Source organism: Necator americanus, chromosome I (assembly GCF_031761385.1).
Source record: "Necator americanus strain Aroian chromosome I, whole genome shotgun sequence".
Taxonomy (NCBI): Eukaryota; Metazoa; Nematoda; class Chromadorea; order Rhabditida; family Ancylostomatidae; genus Necator; species Necator americanus.
The window spans coordinates 31,284,956-31,312,863 of record NC_087371.1 but is presented as its reverse complement, the minus strand read 5'-3'; the positions used below and the strand labels follow the sequence as shown (position 1 = coordinate 31,312,863).

At 40.6% G+C, this 27,908-nt stretch overlaps 3 protein-coding genes across 6 annotated transcripts; 1 reads left to right on the top strand and 2 right to left on the bottom strand.

Annotated features, from left to right (window-relative positions):
• Positions 1 to 4: 4 nt before the first annotated feature.
• On the bottom strand, positions 5 to 2,836 carry RB195_007405 (uncharacterized protein; the record flags this gene model as incomplete). 2 transcript variants are annotated; one of them, XM_064181007.1, is made up of 4 exons in its annotated part: positions 5 to 94; positions 153 to 233; positions 2,456 to 2,572; positions 2,663 to 2,836. In XM_064181007.1, the coding sequence occupies 4 exons, from the start codon at positions 2,834 to 2,836 to the stop codon at positions 5 to 7; spliced, it is 462 nt and encodes a 153-aa protein (XP_064037833.1). The 2 variants fall into 2 exon arrangements, with proteins under 2 accessions (XP_064037833.1, XP_013291643.1); XM_013436189.2 differs by having other exon boundaries at positions 2,735 to 2,836.
• A 1,689-nt stretch (positions 2,837 to 4,525) lies between these two features.
• Positions 4,526 to 10,473, bottom strand: RB195_007404 (uncharacterized protein; the record flags this gene model as incomplete). The annotated part of the gene is made up of 11 exons (XM_013436188.2): positions 4,526 to 4,620; positions 4,733 to 4,906; positions 5,014 to 5,176; positions 6,030 to 6,140; positions 6,908 to 7,292; positions 7,441 to 7,520; positions 7,584 to 7,655; positions 8,043 to 8,201; positions 8,261 to 8,326; positions 8,394 to 8,498; positions 10,399 to 10,473. The coding sequence occupies 11 exons, from the start codon at positions 10,471 to 10,473 to the stop codon at positions 4,526 to 4,528; spliced, it is 1,485 nt and encodes a 494-aa protein (XP_013291642.2).
• Positions 10,474 to 11,256: 783 nt separating this feature from the next.
• Positions 11,257 to 27,786, top strand: RB195_007403 (uncharacterized protein; the record flags this gene model as incomplete). 3 transcript variants are annotated; one of them, XM_064181006.1, is made up of 22 exons in its annotated part: positions 11,257 to 11,347; positions 11,450 to 11,556; positions 11,627 to 11,719; positions 12,739 to 12,821; positions 13,278 to 13,391; positions 13,457 to 13,560; positions 13,909 to 14,010; positions 14,067 to 14,170; positions 14,238 to 14,381; positions 15,473 to 15,530; positions 16,814 to 16,917; positions 17,367 to 17,453; positions 17,554 to 17,773; positions 17,940 to 18,005; positions 20,647 to 20,773; positions 21,172 to 21,290; positions 23,427 to 23,535; positions 23,778 to 23,909; positions 24,986 to 25,108; positions 25,189 to 25,327; positions 25,396 to 25,529; positions 27,624 to 27,786. In XM_064181006.1, the coding sequence occupies 22 exons, from the start codon at positions 11,257 to 11,259 to the stop codon at positions 27,784 to 27,786; spliced, it is 2,523 nt and encodes an 840-aa protein (XP_064037831.1). The 3 variants fall into 3 exon arrangements, with proteins under 3 accessions (XP_064037831.1, XP_013291640.2, XP_064037832.1); XM_013436186.2 differs by lacking the exons at positions 20,647 to 20,773; positions 21,172 to 21,290; positions 23,427 to 23,535; ... (3 more) ...; positions 25,396 to 25,529; positions 27,624 to 27,786 and having other exon boundaries at positions 17,940 to 18,052; XM_064181005.1 differs by lacking the exons at positions 11,257 to 11,347; positions 11,450 to 11,556; positions 11,627 to 11,719; ... (9 more) ...; positions 17,554 to 17,773; positions 17,940 to 18,005 and adding an exon at positions 20,448 to 20,514.
• Positions 27,787 to 27,908: the final 122 nt, after the last annotated feature.

Here is a 27,908-nt window from a genome sequence, read left to right as displayed (position 1 = left end):
CAAGTTATTTTTGCACCGAGTCAACGAACTTCGCCAATGTGATATCCTTCTGTGATAATCCTCCACAATCGTGCGTACTTAGTGTGATATCCACCTACGGGGAAAGAACAAGGAAATTACATGCTCAAATAAATCCAAGGCGAACTGCTCACCTTATTGTAGACGTTAAACCATTCAGGATGATGATCCATTTTCTCTGCTTTCAACGCAACTCTTGACATAAATCCAAATGCCTGAGAGAAAAAAAAAAACATCAGAACTAAACAACAACAGCAGAAAGAAAAAGCAAAAACACGTCTGAATTCTTCTCAATTCAGAAAAAAAAAACAACAATTAATAAATCGGACCAACATGGTGCTTCTCTGGCCTGAGCAAACAAGGAACGTTCAAAACAAGCACACATCCTTTTTTTATCATTTTCAATATATGAAATCGTCATTCGACAAAAAAAAAACGCTTGCGAAGATAACCGACCAAAAAATCGTGATTGAAGATCTACAATGCACAGCTGTAATTTTTTTTTTCAGAATAAAAAAATAGTGTTTCATTTTGTTGAGAGAGAGAGAGAGAAGGGTCGCGCTCACGCAGTGGATTTTGGGGAAGAAAATACACTAAGAGGTTTTTTCGTATTCACGCAATGGAATTTTAAGAGAAAAAATACATTGAGCGCTATTAAAGCTTCTACAGTGTTTTTAAAAAAGAAAGTTTTGAAGTTTTAAAGAGTTTTTTCTTCTAATTTTTAGTTATTTTAGTTTTAAGTCCCTAAGGCTCTTTTCAAAGATTTTTAAAGTGTCTTTTTTCCGTTTAGCAACTGAACTGCTTTCATTGTTGAAATTGGACATTTTCTAATGAATTCGCCCTTATTAGCTCCTCCTGAACTGAGCATCCTCTTGCTTCCAAACGATGCTCTTGGGATTTTTTCTTTGCAACAGAAACTGTCGCGTCGCAAAATGTTTCCAAGAACATGCAAAGGACTTTTCTCACACGCTGCGATAAATAATCACGGATGTTGCCACCTTCGCTCTCAGCGAGCGCTGGGAAGGCTATTCAAAATGATGCATTTGCAGTTTTCTGACTTTCGTTCGCAATTTTTTGAACGTTCGTTTACTTGCATGAGTTGGTCTAGGGGAAGTGAGTGAGAAGTTCAAGGGAAAAATTTGAGCTCTATACAGAAATCACATACATGTAGGCTTTGGTGTCCATTTTTTTCATAAAATCTACTCAGAATCTGGTGTACTTCGCTAGCTGTCTTCTAATCCATTCAGTTCATGCAATTAGTAGTTTAATGTACAATGGCCTCGCCAAAATTTGCACGTGACGACTACCTCTTCAATTTTGCGCGTTCAGCCGAACATTGAAGGCAATGTGTTACGAAATTGACTATGTTGAGATCTCTGTGCGACAATATAGAGTTCAGACTGTCGATTACAAGTACACGCGCGGTCCCACTCAATTCCTCCTAATCATCCTAAAAAACAGCGTGAATTTGTTCCTACGGAGCACGTTAGAACGCGCCGCCTTGTATACGCTCCGGTCTCAGCCGCCCATTCATTGATTGGTTCTATTTCAAGAAGTTGGTGAAAAGATCATCGATTTTCGATCGCTCGCTCACGAAAACACAAACGTGCAGCGTTTCTACGTACCTCGTAGGAACAAAAGCAAAAGCAAAAGTTTCCCACGCAGTTTTCCAGAACAACCAAGGGGAATTTAGCAGGGACATGCTCACACTCGTAATCTACATCCCGAACTCTATATTGGCCCACAGAGACCTTAGCGTCGTCAGTTTTGTGATGCGCTGAGTTTGCAGTTGGGAAACAGAAGTTACAAGTGGCAGTGTAAAGGATACGGTACGTGGGTGCCAATGAAAATTGCGTTCGTGGAATTTTTTTTCAAAGCAACCGCAAACACAGGATACAGAGTGTGTTCTATGACTGAAATAAAAGGTTACGCTGATCAAACATTAGAAGAGCAGCAGTACTTTTAGAGTGAGGTTCAAAACTCTCGAATTTTCAAACTTTTAACTTTCGAACATAGTCCTAAATGAGTCGAAGCAGTAGGGGAAAATAACGAAGAAGCCTAGAGTTGAATTAGAAATACATGATTGCAGGATTCATGTTTTTACAGTACCAGTAAATATCATAAATTCATCCGGTGACAGCCAGCGAACCGGTTGGACAAATCGGAGCACAACTATAACGCTGAAATCGGATTCTTCAACGGCTTATAAAGTTACAAAACAAACTAATAGCAGTGGAAATTCTCTTATTCATCGTTTTCATCGTTCTAGAGTTAAGTTTTTCGAATCATTTTGAGGATTGGAGAACCATCCGGATGGGGGCCTAGTTATTTCACAAGGATATGATTTCCATTCACTTAGCTAGAGCCAGAACCACACACACTTCTGTTTGAACAAATTGGAAATCACTAAACTATTGAGCATACTGGCCATTTATACCTCATTGAAGTCCTTGAATTGAAACTCCTTCCGTATGGCGTCACGGCCTTCAACCAACTTCCAACCGTGTGTAAGTAGAGGGTTCAGATCCTCTTTGCGTTGATCTTCTGTTAGTTTCTATAAATTTCTATATCAAATGTTTTATTAGCTGAGTTCACTTCGCTACACTGCTAGCATATGGTCTCACAACACACGAAATATAACCACCTCTAAACATTTTGTGGAATCGGCAAAGAAATCAATGCAGGAAAGAGCGAGAAGTAAAAGGCGGGTACTCACCACCATCTTGAGACGTTTACTCGATAGGTAACGAGCGCTGGCGAGGGCAAGGCTATTGATGCGGTAACAGGACGTTGCAACGGTGCTGGTCCGCCCACACATAAACGCTGCGATTTGCAGACATTGATAGCAACATGATAGAGTCGATACATACTATACGTTCGTTGACAGAAAGAGGATGATTTCAGCGGTAGACGTCCGACGGATTGAGAGAGAGAGGAGAAAGAACATATCAAATTAAGGGGAAAAAGATGTCCTAGAAGAAGGACGTTCTCCGAAGTTCAAAAGATTGTTGGATCTCATGCCTTAGAGGTACAACACTGGGTGCTTCTAAACATCGAGCACAAACATTTGGCAGCCTTATGCAATGAATTCTTTGTTTTCTATCAACTGTATCGAAAAAAAAAGATCTGAAAGGAAGAAACAAAATATGAATTTCTCTTAAAGGCGGCGTATCACGAATATGACGTACGGATACGGAAACACCAGGAAAAACGTGGAGTTCATGTTGTAGACTACAGTAACGTTCGTGACCTAGCTCAATTCCCCCCAGTCGTCTTGAAAAATGGCGTGGGAACTGTTTCAATTCCTACGAGGTACGTTAAAACGGTCGCTCTTATGGTCCCAAAAACACTCAGCAGCTAATTCTTTGGTTTCGCTTGAATAGGAGAGTGAGAAGGACTCATTGACCCTCCACCGCACGATCGTGAACGTGAAGCGTGCACAAAGGTGAGCCGTTGGAACTGATTTCGTAGAAAAATACGTTGTCATGCATACCGTATTTTAAACGACGGTTACGGAAAGTTGAGCGGATCAACGCTGCCTTCCATAATCTACTATCTGAACTCTAAGAGTTTTGCATGGTGTTTTCATACAAGGTTAATTTCGTCATAAGTTGCCGTTAAGCGGTGCATTGCACACCATTACAACCTGCCCGACTTACGTACAGTCGTCTTCGAAGTTCTTCGACGAATCGACTATGTTATGGTTTTTGAAGTGCATCATAGTTATACTCTAATACAAGCCAGCGTTCCTTCAAATCTTCTGATTATAGTGAATTTAAATAAAGGATAAAGTTTCTGGCGCTAATCAATCCACTTGGGATGCGCCCCCACGTTCACTTCAATTCAGAATCGTTTGAGGTTTACGAACGTATAACTGGCTTCTACAATGACTTGCGGTGGCTAGCCGATGTGTCAAGTAAGTGTTTTTATCCTCCCAGACAAATCTGGTACCAATTTATCGACCCCGGAGGGATGGAAGGCTTGGCGAGCACTGGGGCAGATTCGAAATCTCCGATCGATCGTGCAGGAAGCGGAACCTCTAACCGCTACACTACACCAGCCTCCCAGTAAAGTTGAATACAAAACAAAAAAACAATCAGGATCTAAGCGATGAAACCGCGCCAAATTTTTGGGATTGTGAATGTCCTTTAAGGCGCACTTTAAAAAATTATTCTTCAAGTGGTATCACTTAAACACAAGCAAATTCGTTAAATGTGGAGTGATAGTTGATAGGAATAAAAAATGCAAGACTGATAATGTAAGGGAGAAGGTAGATGCGTCTTTCGGCAGAAATTCCAAAAATTTCAGCGGAAACAAGTTTCTTCTACGTCTATAATTGATTCGTTATCAGGTTCATTTCAGATATAGTATGAAAAAGCACAATTTCAATATAATCTGCGCCAATCATGAGGCGTGTTGCACTAAGAACATAATATCTACAATACTTGAAAAGCAACAAGAACAACAAACAACAAATGAAACAGAACAACAACCACATTTCAAACTATTAGTCTTCATTGAAAACTATCCTTTTGCTTTGTGGAGCAGATAGCTGACGTTCCTTAACTTGCCGTCGAGCAGCCCATGACGGATGGAGTTCTTCTGCAAAGTCACAGTGAGTCTATTCAAAGCAGAAGAAGTAAAAAGCCTCCTCTAAGCACTCAATAGTGTGACTTTTTTTAGGTATTACAACCATAATTTGAAGTGCACTTACCCGAAGATTCATTCAACTTTGCAGACTTTGGATGAGACGGTTCACACTTCGACTTCATTTTCTTCACTCTAGTATTGCGGTTGCTCTTATTGGTATTGTCATTTTCGGACTTTTCCAGCTTCATTTGCTTTACAGATGTGGTATTGGAAGGAGCCATATCGGTTTCTTTCGATTCTGGAAAGCATGCTCTGGGATGTGATTGCCTAGTTTGTATTACTGTCATAATTGTAAACAATTTCCGTTGGCGATGAAGAAAATTTTTTAAAAAATACAACACCTACTGGGCACGGTAGAAGCAGATGCAGCCGGAAGGAAGAAACTGATTGGCTCAGAAGCTGAACTGCTTGGCGTGTTCTTCTGCTGACGCAGATCAGGGGTCAAAACAGGATTTTTGCCGAGTTCGACTGAAGCCATCTTACTCAACTTCAGCTTCTTCACCACAGCCTAAGAAACTGTGCATTGGAATATAGCGACAGTAAACTACTAAGTATGGACATAAACACGGTTCATTGTGAGAATGAGAATGAAACTCAATAAGATATCAAATTGTTCACGGCTCACCAAAGATCACAAGGTTGTACTCGGATTTGGTCATTATACAGAGATTTACGAAAAATCGAACCTTCTGTTCTTGTTGCTTTTTAAGAAAAAATTTTTCAAATAAATTAACAGACTTAAAATTTCACGATGTTAACAAAAATTCCAGAATCGGATGACCAGTAAATGTCGAGTTCACTGAGTTATTTTGCGAAACAGAATACAAAATGCTATGCCCACGCCCACTGTTTGGTTGATGTAGACGGATTTAAGAATGATGGAAATTAAGAAAGTTGGTCCTCTTTTAAACTATAACAGAAGTAAACTTAAATTTCAGAGATACATCGCCCTTTGGTAGTATTTTAGTTGGTGCAAAAACTTTCTCCTTCTTATTTCTCAATGTTCTCGGAAGCTCGCTCAATTTTGTTGTTTAGAAGTACTATTTCAATTTAAACTGGTGAAAAACAATTATTACGGAAGTGTATGGGAATTATCTTTCAGATCACCGTGAAACAGTGATCTTCCCAAATTCTTAACTTACATTAAAACGCAGCTTTTGTACAAATGCTGCTTGATTGAACTAACTAATAAACAATGCAGAGTAGAACATTACAGCGCATTAGTTAGTGAATTACCAACCAAAATGTTTGTCCTTATTACAAAACCAAAAACCACATTAAAAAACGGGAATTCATATTTCATTAAATTCACGCTTCCAATTCAAAACAAAATTGAAAAATTGAGAAAGAAGGTATCGTACCGTTGTCACCTCATTTTTGCGATCATTGGGGGTACCTCTTTGAGAGTTTCCCTTCCTTTTCACCACAAGATTTTTTCCAACAACAGACTTCTTACTTGTTGAACCGACGAGCTGAAACAGATGAACTAGATAGCAGATCCACTGTGGACACATGTACAAATACATTATAGCTAATGATTCTTGTCTAGAAGAAAAACCTCTGATCGAAAGAACCAAAAAAAATCAAAAGCGCATTTGTCTTTATGTTGCAATTCGTTGCGTACAAAAAGCATTGCACATTAATTATTTGTACGGTTTAGAATTAGCACACCAAGACTGCATCCTTCAGATATAAGTATACTTTTGCCCTCTCTTAAAAAAACAAAACCTGACAAATGCGAAAAACTGACAGTTCTATTTGTTGTAAGGGTTAACCATAATAAATTTCAGCACTGGAATTGGTTTCGCAACATTTAAATGACTTCTATCCTTTTCTGCAATTTTAAACAGTTTCATCCTCCAACTATACAGTATTAAGACATTAAAGATCCGAAATCACAGTTCGAATACAAGACAAACGTATTCAATGTGTAGACCTTTGGACCTTAAGAAATGGATTTCAGAGCCACGTAAGAGCACGCATAGAATTGCTACATAAAGACATCTTTAACTTTCTATCTTTTTGCCTTGAATTGCTTATTCTAACGTGAACAGAGTCGGCCTCAAATATGTTCAACCGTATGAGCGCGAAGCGCCTTCGATTAGCCCAAAAGGCAAGGACACAGGACGAGCTGAGTAGGCAGAGTGTCAAGCACGGAAAGTCTGGAAATTGCGCCTGAGGCAAAGCGATCACCCGGCTGAACAAATTTGTCGCCAGTTCAATGTAGATCATCACGCACCAATTTCCTACTGTTTTCAGCTGATTGTAAATCATCATCACTTTCTTCTTCTATCGCTTCATCACGGTCTCCAGAATCTCCAGAATCGGTAGAATCTCCCTCGTTTATATCTTCTGAAGACTTATTGGCATAACTTTGTTCATCTGCACACTTCGATTCTTGAGCTGAAGGTTTTGTCTTTGGCTTCTTTGAACGTTTTGGATCCGAATGGATTTTTGTCGGTATCAGTTGTTCTTGAGCACATTCTGGATCCTCATCGTCGCTATAGTCCTCTCCGCTACCGCTTGGGACTAATCCATGTGCACCTTTTTCTGCTGATGCATACTGGATTCCTAGTCGCTGCAGCAGAAACGCTGTTGTTGTCTCCCAGGATGGATAACGACGTCTAAAATTGACAGTGTCAATAATGATAACAAAAACCCGAGTTTCCTCTGTGATCCTATATCCTACATTTACTACCTAAGATATATTTTAGGAGTCTGAAGTCTAATATAAACAACCAAAATCGTAAAAAGGGAGCGACGAAACCACACCTATATTGCTGCACACTTTTGACCACAGAAGGCTCACATGCAAGCTTGTAGATGCATCTTTCCCTGATGTTTGTTTTGTCCTTAAATCACTTTTAGAAACAAGGATGCATAACTTTATAAGATAGGATTGAGTAAGCACTCACTGTAATTCGCAATTCATCCAAACTCTTCTTATTCAGGAGCGCAAATTTGGAAACATCGTCTTTTTTAATGCGCTGAAATCGGGGAATTGATCATGTTTTTGTCTCTAATTGCGGCGTTTGCACATGTTGCCGAAAATTTGCAGATTTTATGTTTAAATGCAACGAGATGTATCTAACACCAAGCTTATGGCTCAAATGACCGTCACAATCAGTTGGTCTTGAACTTGCGGATAAAAAACCAGTAAGGACTATAACTGGTACAGACCACCAATATTCCAGACTAGATCATATTAGCAAAACTGATACGATTTCAAGATTCCAACAAGAGTGTACGATTAAAACCTATGAAAAATGTAAGGAGAAGAGCACTTCAAAACGACATACCGCTATATTAGAAAATCACCAGCAAATATTCAATGTTGTCACATGAACAAATACAAGTTTTGATGAACGGCTTACTTTCAGGAAGTGGACTTCTTCTTCATATCTCTCAACTTTCCTTTTCGTAGTATCGTTCGCTTTCTTTTTCAACAGCAGTTCCATGCGTTTCATCTTTCTTACAAGACGATGAATTAAAAATTGCCGAGCTTTTTGTATGACAGGTCGAAGACGAACAATCTGTAAAACGTAGTTGAAGAGCCAAAAAGAAATATGGAAACACTGTGATGACAACTCACTTCGATATTTAGCTGCTCCGACGTTAATATGGTTTCGGCTTCCGACTTCGTCTTTGCTTTCTTAGGCTGCAAAACAAGAGGAAATAAATGTATGACAGACATTCAAATAAGAAGAAAAAAAGCTGAAGAAAACCTTTTGAGTTGGCTTTACTTCCGAACAATCCATTGGAGTAAGATTAGGCATGACGAACTCAATTTTCGGTGCTGGAATTGCAGAAAGATCCGCGACGTCATAGTTCTAGAAAAGAGTCTTGGGGATATGTTGTAATGTAAAGTAATGTGAAGTTCGACAGACAGATAAGACAAATCCTTTTTTATGATCCTAAAGAGGATCGTTGGGTTAGGTGTACCATAGGAGAAGGGTACTTGGTTTAAACGTTCCCACCAACGGAGGGTTGATACTTGCGTTGATACTTCCGAGAAACCTCGAAGAAGTGATCATCCCGAATATCGCCTATAAGGCAGTGCATTCCGCAAATCTCCTCTTCAGAAGAGACCACGTGCCCTTTGTGTGCTGACCTTGTGCACGATGGTATTCCATCCACTTGGCTACACAACATTTTCTGTGTAGAACTCAACGAGCATATCTCGGAACCGATGATCACTTTGCACGGTCGTTTTCCCCCAACCTCGAGCGTTTTGTTAATTCTAGGTTGCCGGCCCGCACCAGTGTTGATTTGGTGGACATCCCCATCCGGGGAGCCATTCGTCTAACTCAATTTTCGTGAACGCAGCCAATTGCGACTATGTCGAAATCAATGTGAAGTCGTGCAGAAATGGCAGATTCGCAACAATTACAGAACTGTTTGAGGTTCACGAACGCGCGTGTACCGTTAGAATGACTTGGGAAGGTGAGATGAGAGGCTTCGTTGGCAGTGGGCCGGTTCCGAATCATCGAGTAATTGTGCAGTAACAGCCAAACCTTTTACCGACAGCGCTACGCCTGCTCCCGCTTCTCTTGTATAGACTTATTTTCAAAACCTGGAAATCGATTTCCTAGAACGTGTCGGGAAATCATTTGTGAACAACTTTAGAAAGGCTTTCCGTGGGACTCGTGGCTCGAGAGTTTGGGAAATTACTCGAATTCTTTTTTTTTTGCACGAAAACTGCCTTCAGACTTAAGTTCTGCGATACGTCAGTGTTAAATGGTCCGATTTCTCGTGGACTTCCCATTTGAGAAGGCTTAGATTAGCAACGAGAAGTAGTTCTCGCTGATTTCGATTTTTTTCTTTCAAAAATAGTTCATAGACTCAGTTTATTTGCTGAATGGATTCCGTATTTGTTCTCAGTGTGTGAAATAACTCCACAAGTAATATCAGAAGGTTCTAAAATTTAAAAATAAATGTGAGAATATCGGAGAGGCTTCCACCAACTACTCTCTTTCATCACAGTAATGCTAACCGAAGGAAGGCCCACGCAAACGATGAAAGTATCGACGATAACGATTTTAATTTAGAAGGATATCGATTTTGCATTAGGTTAGGTTAGCTACTGTCGCGCCTATTGCAGGAATGATGGAAAGTAGAGCCAACCTAACGATCTCCATTTGTGTTAGTAGCACATCGAGGCTTCCTAGCAAGAATGATGAACCGGGTGAACCTCCAACAGATACCACAATCTTGGTGCAAAAAGGTTTATATCCTGAAGTATAAATTGTGGTCATCCTTTATTTTCTTTTGAATCCTTTCTGGAACGAATGGTAGGCCAAATTCGATTGAATCTGGTCTGGTCTCTGACAATTCATTCCAGAGAACTGATAGGTCCAGATTCCCCATATCTACATGTGTTTGGGTCCGGAGATGAACTCTATTACAGAGCTGGAGAAAGTGTAATTTGGAGGGAGGGAAGGGGGAACTCAGTGGCGCAATTATTTCTCGAAGTAAATAATTGAAGCAGTAGAAGCTCTAAGACCTAAGCATTAGTCTTAGAGGGATGTAAGCTAATGTTACTAGGAGAAAAAAGTAAGCTGTAGCGTCGAGAAGTAAGGGTGCCACTGGGTCCCCACCCTCCTCCCAACTACATTTTCCCCCACAGCTGACCTCAGAGGTGCCCAGTATAAAACAAGAGACAGGGAGCACAGAAAACATTGAGAAATTTGTGAAGGTAAGCAAGAACACCCACTTCCGACATACACTTACTTCCTCTTCTTCAGATTCCTGTGGTCGCATCAGAGTCAAATTGTCTTGTGTTTTAAGTGATTTCTTCTTTACCATCTTTCTTGATTCTCGTTTACCCTGGAAAGAGTCCACGGCAATTCGAAATCACTGAAACAGAAATACTCATTGATTTCTCGCATGACGTCTTTTAAAAGTAGTACTCACGAAAATTTCCAATATTTCTAAAAATTTCTAATAAGAAATCGGGTTTGAACACAGTACAAAGCACTTCAGAGACATATTAAATACTAAGACATTAAATACTCAGCAACATATTAAATAAAAGCGTAAGCACGTAAGCATCCAACTAGATTTTAATAATTTTGAATCCTACTGGAACGTATACCAAAGTCCTCGAGGTTTTTGCAAACAGCGACAAACGTTTGGAGTGAAGTTGCTGTGCTCCGAAACGGCGCACGGCGACGCAGCCGCCGATAGAAAGTCTGCGCGTCTGTGATGGATTGGTGGTGGCTTCTTCTCCCTTCAACCTTTCCTTCAATTTTGCCCTAATCGAACACGCATCGCGCCCATCTTATCGAAGCGCAACGCCGACTATGAATGCGCGGAACCAACTCTAAACTCTGGATTTGGATTCACTAAGATGCACTACTATCTCCTTTCCTTCTATATTTTTCTCTCAGTGTTTTGATGCAATCTTTCTGTTGTCCTCTCTGAGACATATTAGAATTCAGCGCTGATTTTTAGTGGTTTTCCGGTGGTGTAGGGTTTCCAGTGGTTTAGTTTTGTGTGTGTGTGTGTGTGTGTGTATTTTCTTTCCTCTTAGTACTGATCTTGGGAAAAATGTCGTTATCTGATGAATCTGAATGATCTTTACAGGAAATGGAATCTCACAGAAGGGACGTCCCCGGTAACTTGGAAGATGAAAACACGAGCGGAGCTTGTGCAACTTCTCCGACACCTTCACTACCATGTACGTAGTTCCACTTCACAAAATCACTTTCCCTTTATTGCTGTATTGACACTTTGAGACATTTTTCAAACGTGAAGCAAACATCATCTGCTTTGAATTTAGCTGATATGGACAACAACGATACGGTATGCGCCCCGAAAGAGCATTCCTCTTCGTCTTCAAAGCCGTTATCAATTCCCAAATTCCACAGTCTGATAAAAATGCGTCAGGTGAGCTTTTTACAATTATGGGAAATTATTATGGAATTATGGGAACCCATTGCACATACCAAAATTTTAGAAGCTACTAAGGCGTCTGAAACAGCTGGAAGAACGTGAGGTGTGCTTTGACGATGAGGCAAAGGAGTTGTTCTACATCAACAATGAGCGCAAGGTTTCCTCTTACTGTTCTTATTCGTTTATTTTTTTCAACTTCACTGTCGGTTTTTTCCTGATATTTTATATGTATTCCCAATTTTACGTTGCAATTTGCAGTTATCGACGAATATAGAGACAAATCACTGAAACGAAGTTATAGTCATTAGTTATGCCATACGAACAAAAGCTTTTAAAACCTTTTTGTGGAATTGAAGAGCGCAGCTTACAAGAAAGAGTTTTTCTTCTGTCATTAATTTTATTTAATACTACTTGTTTAATTTGGAGACAATTCCTTTTTTAGGTGCTAACCGCATAAGCTATTAAGTTATTATGAGATTATGTTATGTTAAAGGCATCACCCCACAAATCTGAGGTGGTGCAGATTTCAGGTGAAGTATTCGTATACGGGATGGGAGACTACGGAGAGGGAGGTAATTCCGTCCATTTCTTGCTAATTGCCGTAAAAAACGGTCCGGAAGATGCGGCGCCGCACAAGACTGGCGCGCTCCAACCTCTTGTACAAAATGGTGCGCCAAAACGAATGAAGCCGTATCTTCCGGGTCGTTTTTTACGGCAATTAGGAAGAAATGGACAGGATCACCCTCCTCCCCATAATCTACGGCCCCGTATACGAATACTCCACCGGAAATCCGTACCACTCCAGATTCGTGGGGTGATGCCTTTAAGTTACTTTCAGGAGAGTCTTTTGGGGGAAGACTAAACTTATGTTGAACTCGCAGTATTGTTATTTCAAGGAATGCCTTTTTGTTTTCGCCGGAACCCGTGACTTATAGCACCTCTCTGTCAAATTACTTCGCGATCGTATTTTTATTGGAGGAGACAGTGAGAGGGCTTCAGCCTAAGCTCAGACCTTGGAGCCGTTACTCTGATAGGGTTAGAAGTCCCTGGGATTAGTAGGTTTAGCCAAGACCTGTCCTAATGCTACTAAGCTTTAGTCCCTAAGAGCTTTTCTTGAACATCTCCCCTTCCCCTCGAACGACTAAATATTATCTATTTCACAGTAAAATGTTTCAGCTGAAGAAGGCGATTTTGGATATAGAAAGGACACTTCATAAGCATGGTGCACTAGAAGATCTCGATGAGAACTTACAAGCATTGTTAGTTTTCTTCCTTTTATCTCATTGACATTTCACATTTCTCTGGAAGTTTCTAGTTTTAGTCTAGTTCTACTCGTAAGCCTTATTCATTAGTACGGGGATTCTTTTGTATGAAGCACTGGATTTATCGAATAGATCTGTTTCTATCGAAAATTGTAGTGTTATTGCATATCGCTTCATTGCAAGACGCTACCATCGCTGTGATAATCACTTTTTGCTCTTATTTTGACAGTTTTCAAACGCACCAAACAGTGCTTCAATTGGAATCCCTTATTAGCCGAATATTCCTTTTTTTCGATAGTTTTCCCTCCTCTTTCCCGTACGAAAGCACTTTTTGGATTAAGCGAGTGGTTTTTTGTGCCTAATATGTTACTAGCTTTCATCGTCGTACCCTGAAAGTGCTCTATTTTCTTTATGCATTCTGAGGTTTTTTCTTATGTGCTAGTTTTTTTCCAGTCACAACGGTAATGCTTCTGTGGAAATATCAATTATGGACACTGGCAACGAGTTTTTGAATCAAAGACTCAACAAGCTGATCAGTCAGAAAAACTTGAAAAAGGAGAAAACTGTGTATAAATTTTTCGTTTCTTACCGATGTCTCTTATTTTGCATCTGAGTCTTAACCTTCACTTCAGCACTCCCTCCTTCGACGAATTGAGAGATTTAATGTGCGAACTTCGAGAAGAACAAGGATCAGCGTCTGGAATCCCCGACCCCATTCTGGAGAATGAGGCATTTTGTGAGTGATTTTGGTTGCATCTTGCTTGTGACTGCTCCACCAAGAACGTTTTCATTATTCTCTTGAAAAACTCCCTCATTTTGTCGTTCTTGAAAGAACATTTCTTATTTCTAGTTCAATTTGCGCATACGTCTTGTTAATTGTTCATCATTGATATTTCCGCGTTTTTGCCGGTGCTGCACTTGCGCAAGCTGTAGTCACGTGTCCGATACGTCCAGTACAGTAAATTTTGTGCACCTTATGCGCCATGATCCGCTGTGTGCTTTCATGAGAGTTTTTTTCGTCCCTAACTCATTGCAACATTGCGGTAATATCCATTGTTCTGTATCTATTTTCTTTTACATTTAGTGGATCGCTTGGAAAACATCGCTTTCGTAACTGTGCGGTCTCATCAAAACTTCATCAGCACTCAGTTTCTGGAGAATGTAGATTTGTATGTACCCGAAGAAGGTGATTTTCAGTTGTAGCTGCAAAGGAAATAATGCCTCTTTTTTCTACATTTTCAGATCGTCCCCGTTGTTCTAAACTACCTGAGCTCAACACGGATATGGAAAAGCTCTTGTCCGCTAGTGGAAGCGCTTCATGTCTTCCGGACGAGATATTTCGTATGGTGCGTTTTCCTAAAAATTTCCTCTTCGATGGTTTCGAGCATTGGTAGAGGTCAATTTTACATCCAGGAAATGAAAGTAGCTGGGAGGCAAGAGTTGGCAGATAGCCAAGGAAGCTCCGCTATTCAGGACGAGATTGACTTGATGTTAAACGGAGATGCTGATTCTGGACGAGAAGATCTGAGTGATGATGAGCTTGAATATGATGAAAATGTGAGTTCTGTTAGACCCACCACCAAGCAGAATGAACTTCTCCAACAATCCTTACATCATGTAAACAATGTGTTGAATAATTACTTTCTTACAATTACCATTTGTTGATAGAACTTCAATCCAAGTTAGAAAACGTCACTTTGTATTGTCACAAGTGAGCACATGTGGATTAGGCAGTGGATGGAACAGCACAATTACTTACTTGTTACTGTTTACTTCAGAAGCAGACGTCAAAATTATTGATCTGTTCCACTGTATCATCGGTCGGTGTGGGCTAACAAACAAAAAGTCAAGCTTTGAACGCTATTTATTTGAATTAGCTATTAAATTTGTTCTGTATGAGTATCACTAGATGCGGTCGCTCTTAGCGCAAACACTTTCTTCTTCCCGAAGGCTGAATGCGCTGCACTTAGCAGACAACTTGTAGTGGTGCGATGGAGTTATATAATTCCTTCTTATTGCCCTATTAGTCGAGCGTTAAGGCTAATGCCTCAGAATACAGGTGGTTCAGTGGTAGTGACAATTTATTGATAGGCGAACGACGGTGTGCTCACTGGGAGCCAAAAACACAGGAATGCCCGTTGTGGACGGTCGTTAATAAAATAGCCTCATCAGCAATCGTTGAACAAACAAACTTCGTGGACGGTCATCTCGATAAGATGACCACCAAAATATAACTCTTTACAATGCCGAATGTTTTGTACAACGGATATGTGATACTGTGCGCAAAGTATAGCATAACAACAACACAACAGAATTGGGGTCCTGATACAAATGTCAGGACACAACTGCTCTCCTTTCTTTCCGTTTAGATGAGATCGGCCTTATGCCAAAAAAAAAATGAAGTAGCAACTGTGGGTGGATTACTGAATAGATTTGGCAGCCACTAAGTTTTGACAACTTCGCGTCAATCTTTTTAAAGCAAATTCTAAATAAGTTCCAAATAGTAGACCCATATGTCGTCTTTCTCGGTTCAGATTAATGTCCTAGCATTTATTATATGTAAAATAAAAGTCAGATCTTGAGCAGTAACTTCAATAAGTTCGTTTGAATCTGTCAGCATATGCTCACCTTATTCCTTAACATTTTAGGATTGTGATCTTCACGGCTCGTCACCGGGACAGTACTCTCCTTCACAGACTGCTGATGGTGAATCCATTTTGTCTCAAACTTTCTTTTTTTTTATGATACAGCTAGGGGTTGAGAAATTTGAGCAAGAAGGTGGTAGATATCGCTGACTTAGCTGTGTATGAACATGTAATACGATGGAGCAGTTGCCGCTTATTATTGAGCACCTATGTAGTTGGGTCAAAACTACCTTAGTGCAATTGCATAAGCATCTTAGCTCGAAGCGGCGTGTTGAACTAGCGTTGCGAATGACTTTGACTGTGGCTAACGAGGGTCCCACGTTGATCACCATCGTTGGTTTAACCGCGCTACTCCGAGCACGCCCGCTCGCGCAACTTCAGCGGGCTTTGATTCGGCTTTTTGTTTTCAGAGTAGTAGCCTCTGCGTTCCAAAAGAACACTGAAATGACATCCTACTAGAAAATATATGGCATGCTGAAAGACTTCTTTTTCTCAATTGAGAAGAAATTGGGTGAAGCACGACTAGGCACAGCATCTCCAGGCGGACCTCTAGCGACATGGTGAGAAAGAATCTAGAAGGAGGCGATCTACAGTGCTCTCTCTGTCCTAGAGTAAGCATGAAAACAGTTGTGTGCTCTTCACCACATTTTTTTTTTTTGCCATACAACACAATTATTTCATCAAAAGCTATGGCTGCGAATGGTACAAAGACACCAAATTGCTGTGACTTGGAACCTATTTTTGTCACAAGTTTTTGTGTTAACTTGTAAATCATGTGTAATTTTGAGTAGCTTTTACAGTGTATGAGATTGAAAAAGTACACGCAAGCTCAGCGATACCTATCATCACATGCGGCCTTCAGTGGGCCGAGCGTAATTGAATTTAAAGGCATCACCCCACGAATCTGAGGTGGTAGGGATTTCAGGTGGAGTATTCGTATACGGAATCGTTGATTATGGAGAGAAGGGTGATTCCGTCCATTTCTTAACTAACTTTTCCTAACTTTCCTAACTGCCGTAAAAAAACGGCCCGGACGATACGACTTCGAGCGATCCGGGTCGCTATTTTCTACAACGAGTTCGATTGGAGCGCGCCAGCCTTGTGCACGCGCCGCATCTTCCGGACTCTTTTTTTACGGCAATTAGGAAGAAATAGATGGAGTCACCCTCTCTCCATAATCCACTATCCCGTATACGAATACTCCACCTGAAATCCGTGCCACCTCAGATTCCTTGGGTGATGCCATTAAAGGTGTTTCGAATTTTGGCACTCGTGTTGGAATATCACTTACTTGTTATTTGAAATTGAACAGAGGAACAGTCGAAATATAATGCATAACTTTAGGTCCTGAACCAACTCGAGAGTCTGAAGATTTCCCAACACTTTCTGTGGATTTTGATTTAGAACGGTTAGAATCCCAGACTGCTGATGCATCCATCGTGCTACAGGTATTATTTACCTGTTCTAGATATGGCTAGACGATATATTATGATTACTTCTTGAAAAAAGACCAAAAAAAGTTGTTGAGGTTTGTTTGAGTATGGTATTTGAGGAGCTGATCCTTCCATAATCCTTTATGTAATGTTTTTTTTTTTTGTAATTGGTGTAATTGTTTTATAGCAATTGCAACTCAAATTGGGAGCAAACCTTTTTCTTGCTGTTACTCAGTGTTGCACTAAGAAGTTTTTTTTTCGAAGTTGTGTTAGCTTGGTTTCACCATTAGACCTGAACGTAGGATTTGAATATTCTGACCGTGAACTGAAGAAGGAATCAGCGCGAAGTGATTATAATTTTTGTGACCAACATCTCAAACATGCCACGAAAAAAATTTGATGCTTGAAGCAATTATGGAGCAGTATTCATTTTTGCTGAGGACTTTATTGAAAGATCTTTTTAGGAGACCCGTGTATTTGCGTCTTCGGTTTTTTCTGAACACGGATACCGCAACGAATGCGAGCCGTATGGAATGCGAGATGAGAGGAAGGTAGGTTTTGTTTGCTTAAGAGGTGAATGGTGAAGATGAGTGCATACGAGAACCTCTCTTTCACTTTTTTCATTCCAAATTTATTGGATTTTCGCTTTAGGCTGTCAAGCGTGTTGCGGAATGGCTCCAAAATGTAGAACCTGCGAAAATGGCACTCATAGAAGTATCATCTGATGATGACTCGTGCATGAATGAGTGTAATGTAAATAGTGTAAAGCGTGAACTGCCTGCTACTGAAAACCAATCTAACGGTGATCAGCTGTCGGATTTTAGCGATAGTGGAGAAATTGAATGTCTTGGAGTTTTCCATCGATCTCCAGGTAGAGCTGTTTGATGAAGATTTTGGAAGTTGAGCCTACTTTTTTCCCTTGTCGATTTTTTTCTTAAAGTTTGTATGGTCTTATAGTCAGCCTTTGGACTAGAAGCACAGGGATTAATTATTTGCGGGGGCTCTCTCCTCCAGGCTTAATTGTGTTTTGCGACCAGGTAGCGGAGCAGTTTCGAACAGTTCCAAGCATCGCTGTTCCAAAAAGTCTGCTAACAGCACCAATAGTGTGTCGCCATCAGACGTTGTCGAAGTGATATGTATTGATGATTGATTGTGTTTATTGTTGTTGTCTTTTTTCTTGAAAACAGTGGCGGTAGCAGGAATTTTTGTTTGTCTTTACGAAACACGTTTGCGTTCTTAAGAAGTATGGTTGAGAAAGAGCCAAAGGAAATAAGTTATACACAATTATGAAAAGAAAATAAGTTGTACACAATTATGAAATTACTTATTTTTTCTTTGGAAAGTTGTTTGCTGGATTCTTCCGAAGGCACGTGAGCCTGCACCACCATTGCTAGAAAATGTGTACTAGTTTATTGCACTTGAGGAAGCGAATCTTTTGACACTGTTTATTTGAATGTACGCAGAATTGTCTTTCTTAATTTTGTCCTCAACTTTTCGAGTTTTCCGGGTTTATTCTATGTTCATCGCTACCTTTATAATAATTTTCTCTTAATGGTAATAAAGAGATTTTTAAATCCATTTTCGCTTCTTTGTTGGGTGGCTTCAAGTCCTGGTGTACTGTACTTTTTTTTCGAAGAGCAGAGCAGCATCGGCTTGTGGTCTCTCTGTCATGAATTTCTGGCAAAAGTTTGCGTTTGGTGCGCGCTGCATCTTTAAGTTGGTTTGCAAAACAACTCTTATCATGTTCAAAACAAAAGAAATAGTTTTGTTTTGAACATGGTAAGAGTTGAGTTCTGTGTCCAATTCCATTTACAATTTCTATATTGTTAGTTGTTCTCGTCAATTAGTTCTCTTGGGACATGTTATTATCATAACTTTGGCTTGTTTTATTCGGTTTCGAAGTTCGAAGAGCTAAGTTCGTTGCACCCTCGATGTGTCAATCACGCTGCGATAGGGAGTCTTCAAGCATTCATCAACGTATGCCACTTCTCTCTCTTTATAATATAAGCAGATTTTCATTTTTACCTCATGGGTAGGTCGAGAGGTTCAGAGTCATTGGTGGTACTATTGAGACATCAAGTGGACTCTATTTTCGCTCGATGAATACATGGTAGGTCCGGCGTACTATTCCATGATTCTCTTGTCCACAGACCGTGTTCTCTCTCCATTCAAAAGAGAACAAAAAAGCTAATAATAGTGCATTATTATTAGCTTCTTTTTGTTTTCTTTTGAGTTAGTCTGGTCAGATAATAGCTTATTTTGTGCTGGATTCTTAATCCGAATCCTCTGATAATGCACTTCTCTTCAATTACCTTCACACATGTGGAGGATCTACTACAACGAAGTTGAGAAAGGACTTCTTTCTGCAGATCAATTCCACCAGTTCCTGATAAAATTTTCAATTCTACTTCAGCTTCATCAGATATTGGAGTTGTCGAGTAGCAGTTTGAATTTTCGAATTATGATTACTTACGAATTTGTGGCGCAAGAAATAAAGGATAAAGTTTCTGGCGTCAATCAATCCGCTCGGGATGCGCCCCTACGTTCACTTCAATTCAGAATCGTTTGAGGTTTACGAACGTGTAACTGGCCTATACAATGACTTGGCTAGCCGATGTGTATAGTCAGTGTTTTTATCCTCCCAGAAAAATCTGATGCCAGTTTATCGACACCGGAGGGATTAAATACTTGGTGAGCAGTAGGGCAGATTTGAACCTCCGATCGATCGTGCAGATGGCGGAACTTCTAGCCGCTACACTACGCAAGTGATTTAGCTGCTGCATCAAAAGCTATATAAAAACGACAGAATCTCAGCCAATCTATAGGACCTGGTTCTGGGTTCTGCAGTTGAAATGCATGGTTAACATGTTGCCTGCACCCCTAGTATTCCATTATTGATTCAGTTTTAACGGAATCCTTCTAGTTGTGGGATGTGGTCTTCGTCATAACGTCCTGGATTTTGTCTTCTAAGGCACTTTTCATAGTTTTACCGCTAGATCTGCGTAGTGAAAAACAGATACACTTCAACACCGAGTGTGCTAAACCTACTTGGGTGCGGTGAGCGAGCAAAGGATTGTCTGACCCCAGTTGTCGTTTCATTCTTATGAGCTGCGTTGCGAGCTGCACCAACATACCACCTTTTATTGCTTGAGTAGCTGATAAGAGGAGAAGAATGCTTGTTGCTAGTGATTTCTGGTGTTAGGTAGTGATGCGTGTTAGTAAAAAAAGTTTGTAAAGTAACCAACAAGCACTTTGATAGTACCGGATGGTTGGTGTTGCGTGACTTCGGCCATTAGTTCTGCTTCGTTCTCTGCAAGGATGGGAACTAGCTGCTGACGATTTTGCCATCTATGCATAAAACGACAGCATTCTGTCACCGAATGAATGTCGGCCCTAGGATACGGATTTTAGAAACCTTGTGTAGGGAACTAATAGTGCCAGCTTTAAGCATAGATTTTTTAGACCATTTAGTGCGATTGATTAAGATTCTCGATCATCTTAGACAGTTGTTGGGTAGTTCTGCCAGATTTCAAACTCAGACAAATATGAGATCCAAACGTGCAAATGAGCCAATTTCGTCAACGACCTACAACCCGAAGATGAGTGGCTTAGGTTCTTTCAGAAAGTAAGGGTGTATAGACAAAGAACCTCTCACATACTCCGTTCTCCGAATTACCGAGTGGCGATCGTAACGTTAGCAGCCAAATATGAAGGAATACGTACCCGATTAATGTTGAGTCGCAGGTCTGTCTTTTGGAATTGTTGGGTTTGCGACGGATGAGTTGACACCAGATGACATGACATCGGAAGACGTCTTCTCGTCAGATGGTTGGCAAGAAACACTGCTGCTAATGGTGTTGTCAGCGCTGAAGTACGGGGACAGAATTGGTTGGGGTGTCCTATGGCTCTTTTTCAAGTTAGATTAATAGCTGGATTCTTCCAAGAATTGTTCATCTACGTACTTTGGATCTTTAACTAACCATCATTTGGTGGCCAAATCTGACATTTAGCTTTGAGAGAATGTGTTCTTTTCTAGCATCGATATTACTTTATATCTTTATACTTATATTGTGTTGGCAATGAGTCTTTTTTTCATTTGCGCTATCAGATATAGCTATAAGAGGGAAAATGCACATTGAGAAGTGTAGATGATCAGCTTAAGCTTAACGTAAAGTTTAAATTTAATGCCTCACTGATGTTTGTTACGATGCTATGAATTTTGGTCTTTTTGATTTCATTAATTTTTTGTTAATGAATTGGCTTTGTTAGGAAAATGCTAACGAAGAACAGTCGTTCGCTCCTCGGCGGCATAGAGCAAATCAGAAGTTTCCTTTCCCGACACGTATACGAACCTCCCCTGATCGTCAGATTACCTGAGGGAAAAGATAGTCAGTTCTACATTTCTACCTTCGTATGCCTTTTATTGTGTTCGAACTTTTTTTCATGCATGCTCAGTTTTTTCTTGAAGTCAGTTCCAACGTCCAGTACTAGAAGTATGCAGACAATTTAAGAACGGATTATTTTGAGGTATTCACTGTCACTTTTCTGGAAAATATGTCTCGATTTAGCTCCGAAAAATACTGGACTAGACGAGTTTGGGAGTGCAGTAAAACACATTCAGTTAGAAATTAGGCTTCATAATTAATACGATCCGTTCAACCTACCTGAATAATTTTTTAGTCTTGTGTGTAATGTTAACATTGTCTTTTAATTCGCCATGGAATCCGCAACGTGTGATGTTATGCTCTGAATGAAAAGTCCATCTTCGGGAGGTATCATTCTAGGTTTTTCCATCTAAGGTACTTCTTTAAGCTTCCAGTACCTATTTAAACTATGAGACGATATATAGATTTTGATCAGCAAGAACAGATGGGCAATTAAACATGGCCAGGCGCGAATGAAAAACGTGAAATATTTTTAAGTTATTTTTATTGCGAAAGTTGTGGGAACTGCGAAATTCTTTAAGTTCAATCGATGGGGAGACTGCAAATGAGAACAGAGACGTAGTAAAGGGATACCTAGAACATCTTCTCCCCTCTGCTACGATTGGATCAAAACTATATGAAGCAGGGTGCAATTGCGTAAGCGGCTGCGCTCGAAACGTCGCGGAGAAGCCAGCGGATGGGGTCGAAGTGGAAGGCCGCGAACTACAACGATGAGTTGTGATGTCAAGGGTCCCCTCTCAATCCTAGCCGCTACGCTCCACCCACAGCTTCCAGCGCGCCCACCTACATAACTGCACAGAGCTTCAGGTGGTTCTGAACCGACTATACACTGACGTGTTTGCAGGACTCTAAATTCTGCTTATACGGCGAACGGGACTTCCTAGACTTCATCGCCTCTGTATATTCGCCAAATATAAATGGATGAGAAATTCAAGTTCTCCCTTCAATGAATGTATTGGTTAATGTGAATAAGTTCCAAATCTTGATATATATTGATTCATATGTGTATGTGAAAAGGACGGGCTGTATAAGCCGTTATGTTTCTGATAAGGGAGTGTTGTTAGTTGCAGCTTGATGCTGGGTGGCTGCTAGCGCTGTCAACAAACTTCTGACCTCATCCAAACAGTTATGGAAAGCTGTTCACGATAGCATCCATTTGTTTCATATTCGGACTTTTTTTTACACTTTCTTTGATTAAAAAATAATCCTATGGCTCTAGAGTTCTAACGAAATTCTAACCCCGAATATTGACTGCACATCAATCAAAACTACTCTTTTGAAAACTCATCGTTCCATTCCTATAATACTGCAATATTTTTTGTTCAACCAGCGTTTACAACACCAGTTCCAGGTCTTTCTAGCTCACAACCACCGAAAAGTGAATTCTCACGGTAGTGTACATATAGTGAGGTCAAAGCGACATGAAACGTAGACAGTTGCGTAGACAGTAGGTGGATAAAGCGGTTGGAGCAGAGAAGGGAACAAGGGTCCTACATAGCAAAGGTCCTTCTTCGATCCTGACCACTACACTTCACCGCGCAGCTTCGAGCGCATCTGCTTACGCAACTGGACTGTGCGTCATGCCTTTTTAACCCTTCCATATATATATATATATATATATATATATATATATATATATATATATATATATATATATATATATATATATATATATATATATATATATATATATATATATATATATATTAATCAACTAGTTCTAGGTTCTCACCGTGACTTCGGCATCTGTAAAAATAAAGATCGTATCTAAAGTTGCCGCGTGGTTTTTGCAAAATCAGAACTTCTTTTATCCCTGTTATCCTGTGTTGGTTGATTGATTCGAGGTCCTCTATTTGGATGTGAGCAGATGCCACACCAAGTTTAATAATCACGGTAAACTCTAACGAAGTCCTTGTCTTTTTTTAAAAAAAGAAGATTAGAACTGGTATAACGGTATAAAATGAAACTAAATCAATTAAACGAGTAAATTCAAACATAGGTTGTTCGGTAATCATTCTTTGACCTAGGACTTTTTATGAATTCTTGATGTTTTTTGTCTTTAATCATTTTGATATGCAGAGAAACCTCTTCCGATTGATCATCGGAGGCCTGTAGTGCTACTGATTGGATGGGCTGGAGCGGAGCATGAGCACCTGGCAAAATACAGCAGCATATATAATGAACAAGGGTAAGTCTGCTTTTTTCTTTACTGTTTACTTTCGTACAGAAGTGTTCCACAGAATTAATCCCACACCTACTGAATTTTCAAAACTTGTCCGCTTCTAAATTGCTATTAACATACTGTCAGATCCTAGCCAAGTCTTTCTAGCCGCATTTCTTTTTTCCAGTGTAAATGGGAATCTTCTTGCTGATTCACATATTTTGGAAAATTCTATCAGAACATTCTTACATCTAGAATCTTTATTTCAGATACCGGACAATTGCTTTCATTGCACCTTGTTATCGTTATACCGTACCTAATGCGCGTTGCGGTTTTTATTTATCGCCAGTTCTGCGAGGTATTGATGCCAAACCAGGCAATTTCGAGAGCTTCAGGCACTGGTAAGTCAGTTTGTCCTTTTGCATAGTTCTACTAGTTCTCCTGATTGTTGCAGTTTAAGAGCAGCGTATCACGATTTTGACGTGGTGCGGTACCCATGGCGAAAGCGTAGATACATTATTCGGATAGTACAGTATGGAACGAGAGAGGTTCCGCTCATTTTTTCTTAATCGTCGTGAAAAACGACGTGGGAAGAGCGTTTGTTTATACGAGACAAGTTAGAGTGCACCTCTACGTGCACGTTCCGGTATCCTCAGCAACCTATTCATTGTTTTCACGTTAATAGGCTGGCAAGGAGGCATAATCGATCGTTGATCGCTCACACTTGGATGCGGCGCGTGCGCGAAGGTGGAGCGTTTTCACGAATCTCGTAGGAACATACACCGTTACTGACGCTATTTTTCAGAGCGATTACGATGACTTGAGCGGGGCTATACTCTTTCTCGTAGTCTACATCCGTAACTTCATAGTTTTCGACAAGTTTCTCAACTACGCCAACTCACTGATGCGTTGACTTTAATAACTACAATCGCTTCATCGCAGCTAAATGCTGAATATGTGGTCGCTTGCAGTCGATATCTTTCGAATATCTAAAACATTGTCGCGAAGCCGTGATTTATCTAGGCTGTTTAAGTGAATATGAAAGACATGTCCAATGAAATTGTGCGTTTGGGGGTTACTTGGATTCGTTACTACTGCGATATTCGTTACTCCTGTATTAGTTGTTCCTGCTACGTGTAGGATTTAAGAATCGAGCTTGGTAAGGAGAAATATCCGAAAAGTGTGGTGCGCTTTAGACGCTTCAGCTATGGCGTGTGTTGTCAGAAATCGAGATGAGGATATCGCATTCATGGAAGATAAATGAATGTCCATCCTTGGCATTCAAAGCCTGCCAATCATTAAAAAAATAGACATGGTATCAAGTCCCGAATAAGTTACTGAACAATTTCACATCTGCATACGCGGTTCGCCTAAGTGGATTGAAATAAGTGCTGCTGATAATTTCGCTGCACATTTCATAAATGATTTTGTAAATGCTATCCTAGACCTGTGTTGCGCTTATTACTTTCTTTTTTAGTCCATTGGTCTGCCATATATTTTCGATGAATGGTGTTCGCTCGCTTATATCAATGTGGAAGTGGACAGAAGCGGAACAAGTTACGTATCTTCGCAAGAGAATCAAAGGAATCATCTTCGACAGGTTTGAGCTATCCGCTTTCTTTCGAACGGAATTTGTTTTGAACAGTTGCATTGCTCTAATCTAGAAACTCGTGTTTGTAGTGCACCAGCACGGACTTCTGCTGGTCCAGATTCGCATGCTGTCGTAGACTCAACGCCGCCTATTGAAGGATTGGAATGGGTTAGTAAAGAGACGAGACGGAAATTCATAAAGTTGGCATTTCATATCAGGAAGGGGACAGTAAGTGATTTCCAGTCAGCAGTTTAAGTTGAATTCAACGATTTCATCGAGTTTGATTTTATCCTTAGGCGCACTCTTTCTCAACATTGTATCCCCCTCTGCGTTCTCAACTTTCTATGTATTATTACTTAATGGAGTGTGTGGATCTGCCCCAATTTCAGCTTTATCTCTATTCACACGAGGATAAATGCGTGAAATCTAGGTGGGTTCTAAATCCCTGAAGAAAAAGCATCCGAAGCGTTATACCCTAGTTTTTTTTATTAACGTCAAGGCTTTTTTTTTTGGGAGTGTTTCGTTCATTTTTTTAAGTCAGCACATTTGATACAGCATTTTGTTTCAAACGACCTCTTGTGATATATTGTTTTTTGTAACTAATGAAATCAAAATCCGGTCAACGACTCATTTCGTACATCTAGAATCCAAACACCCTCGCCCTTGATGTCCATTCGTTCTCGCGATCATGCTTCAGCTGACGACGCGACGCGTTCTCCTCGGACGTTACTTCTGGCTCAGATCGCCAGTAGTGAGGGCGACACATTCAGAATAGGAAGCAGATCTAGTCTCCGCACATGCAAAGGCGAACTTCTTTGTCAGCATCAAAAACTGGAGCGTGCTCTCTGCAGCATCCTCAGTACAAATGATGAGAAAGTCGGCGTCTTCGAGCTTCTTCTCGTTCTACACTCCAATGTCCATCAAAATCCATTGGCGGAATTCCTTTTCTACATTCGTCCCTCAGACCAGCATGTCGATGCTCGGTTGAGGTAAAACTCCTGAACTTTTTTTGAAGCCCTATCTTCAAGCTGAGGAGAACTGGGCGGTGTTCGGAATCGAATCCGACGTCCCACACATCTTTAGATTTTCGAATATCCGACAAGGGGAAGTTCTTTGTAAAAACGTAGTCGAGGTGCAGTTTAAGGAGTGTCTGGTGTTGCTCTTGTGCTGTTAAAGACTTTGTCCCTTGCCATGTAAGCTGATGGCATCGTTGATTCCTCTTAAATGTGGACGCAATGATGAGATTCGTCTGTCACAAAGATCTACTAGACGATTACCGTTGTCCGATGTTTGCTTTGCGAGGTAACACCATTTTCCAGGCACATCGGACTGTTTTTCGAGAGCCATTTTTTGCGTTCGCATCAATTCTGACGACAACCGCCTACTGGATGGGTGTCTCTGATATCATCGTGTTGAATTCATCATATAGAGTATGCTTGTGATGATAGTCTCCAGCAGTCTAGTTGCATGAGCACTTACTATCCAGAGTTTGTGTTCTCCGCGACCCTGCAGTCGTAAAAATGCGTATTTTGACGACGTTGAGCTACATTCCACATTCGTCCTCCAGGATGTTATAGTCGTTCCTCACAATCTTAGTTTCTCATCATCAGCATTGTCGGAGTATAGGTGTAGTTTTGATGCAGATTACGGGAGGTCTCCGATGCGCGTTTCCTGCAGCGCAGCAAAGTGCGCATGAAGATATCGTAGCAGTCTGGAGAGAGCAACTTGTTGGAGTTCACTCGACAGCGATCGACATTTCAGCGCTACGAAACTGATGTTGGTAGGCAAAGATTCCAGGTTCTCTCTGGGCATCTTACCTACGAGAGAAAATGAAATGGGAAATTTGTGCCACACAACAGTGCAGGTTATATACGCTCTCAAGGCGTCTACTCAGTTGCTCGTATGCGCTTAGTTAAAGCAGGACCGAGCAGGTAATAATCAGACTTGTATATGTGACCCTGTGTAAACCACTGCATATGAGAGGATACTCATGTTCGACCTGCTCCATGCGAAAATTGTTTTATCAAAAGCGACAGCTAAGGGTAGGTTTGTACGCATAGTCGAATCAAAAAGGCGTGAGGCACGGTACAGTTGCGTATTTGGTAGTGCTCGAAGCGGCTCAGTGGAGCGTAGCAGTCAAGATGGAGAATTGGACCCTTGCTAGCATCTCTCATCGCTGCAGTTCGCAATGACCCCGTAGTTGTGGTCGATCCTAATCGCTAAATTCACCACGCCGCTTCGAACCTAACCGCTTACGCAACTGCACCATGCTCATGCCGTTTTGACCCTACAATACTTCTCATATTAATCGAACTGCTTTGAGAAAATCGGGAACACATGGAACCTTGGTTGATAAAAAAAAAACATCCTGACAAGCTCGTTGTTCAAGTTCAATTGTGTCATTTGTATGCGCTCTGGCAAAAATTCCAAAACTTTTTTACAAGTTGCGTACAGATACTATCATTTTGGATTGGAGCATTCCGAGTCGGCAATCGACAAATTTCTCATTTCTTAATTTTTTTAGATACGTGGAGTGGTTTTTGGAGCACGAAAGAGAGTTGGGCAAAGACGTCGAAGAAGTTGTTTTCGAGGGGTCAGAACACGTGCAACACTTCCGCAAGTTCCCTGAACAGTATCGCTCCGCATGCTTGGAATTTCTGCGTAAAATCGAGGATTTGAAGTCGTGAACATGTTATGTAGGCAGCGCTCTACATGGAGAATGAATTTCACTCTTCTATCCCATTGATCGTGATCGGAATGACACGACCTCCATGCCAGATGTGAAATTTCAGTTCATGTAGTGCAGTAT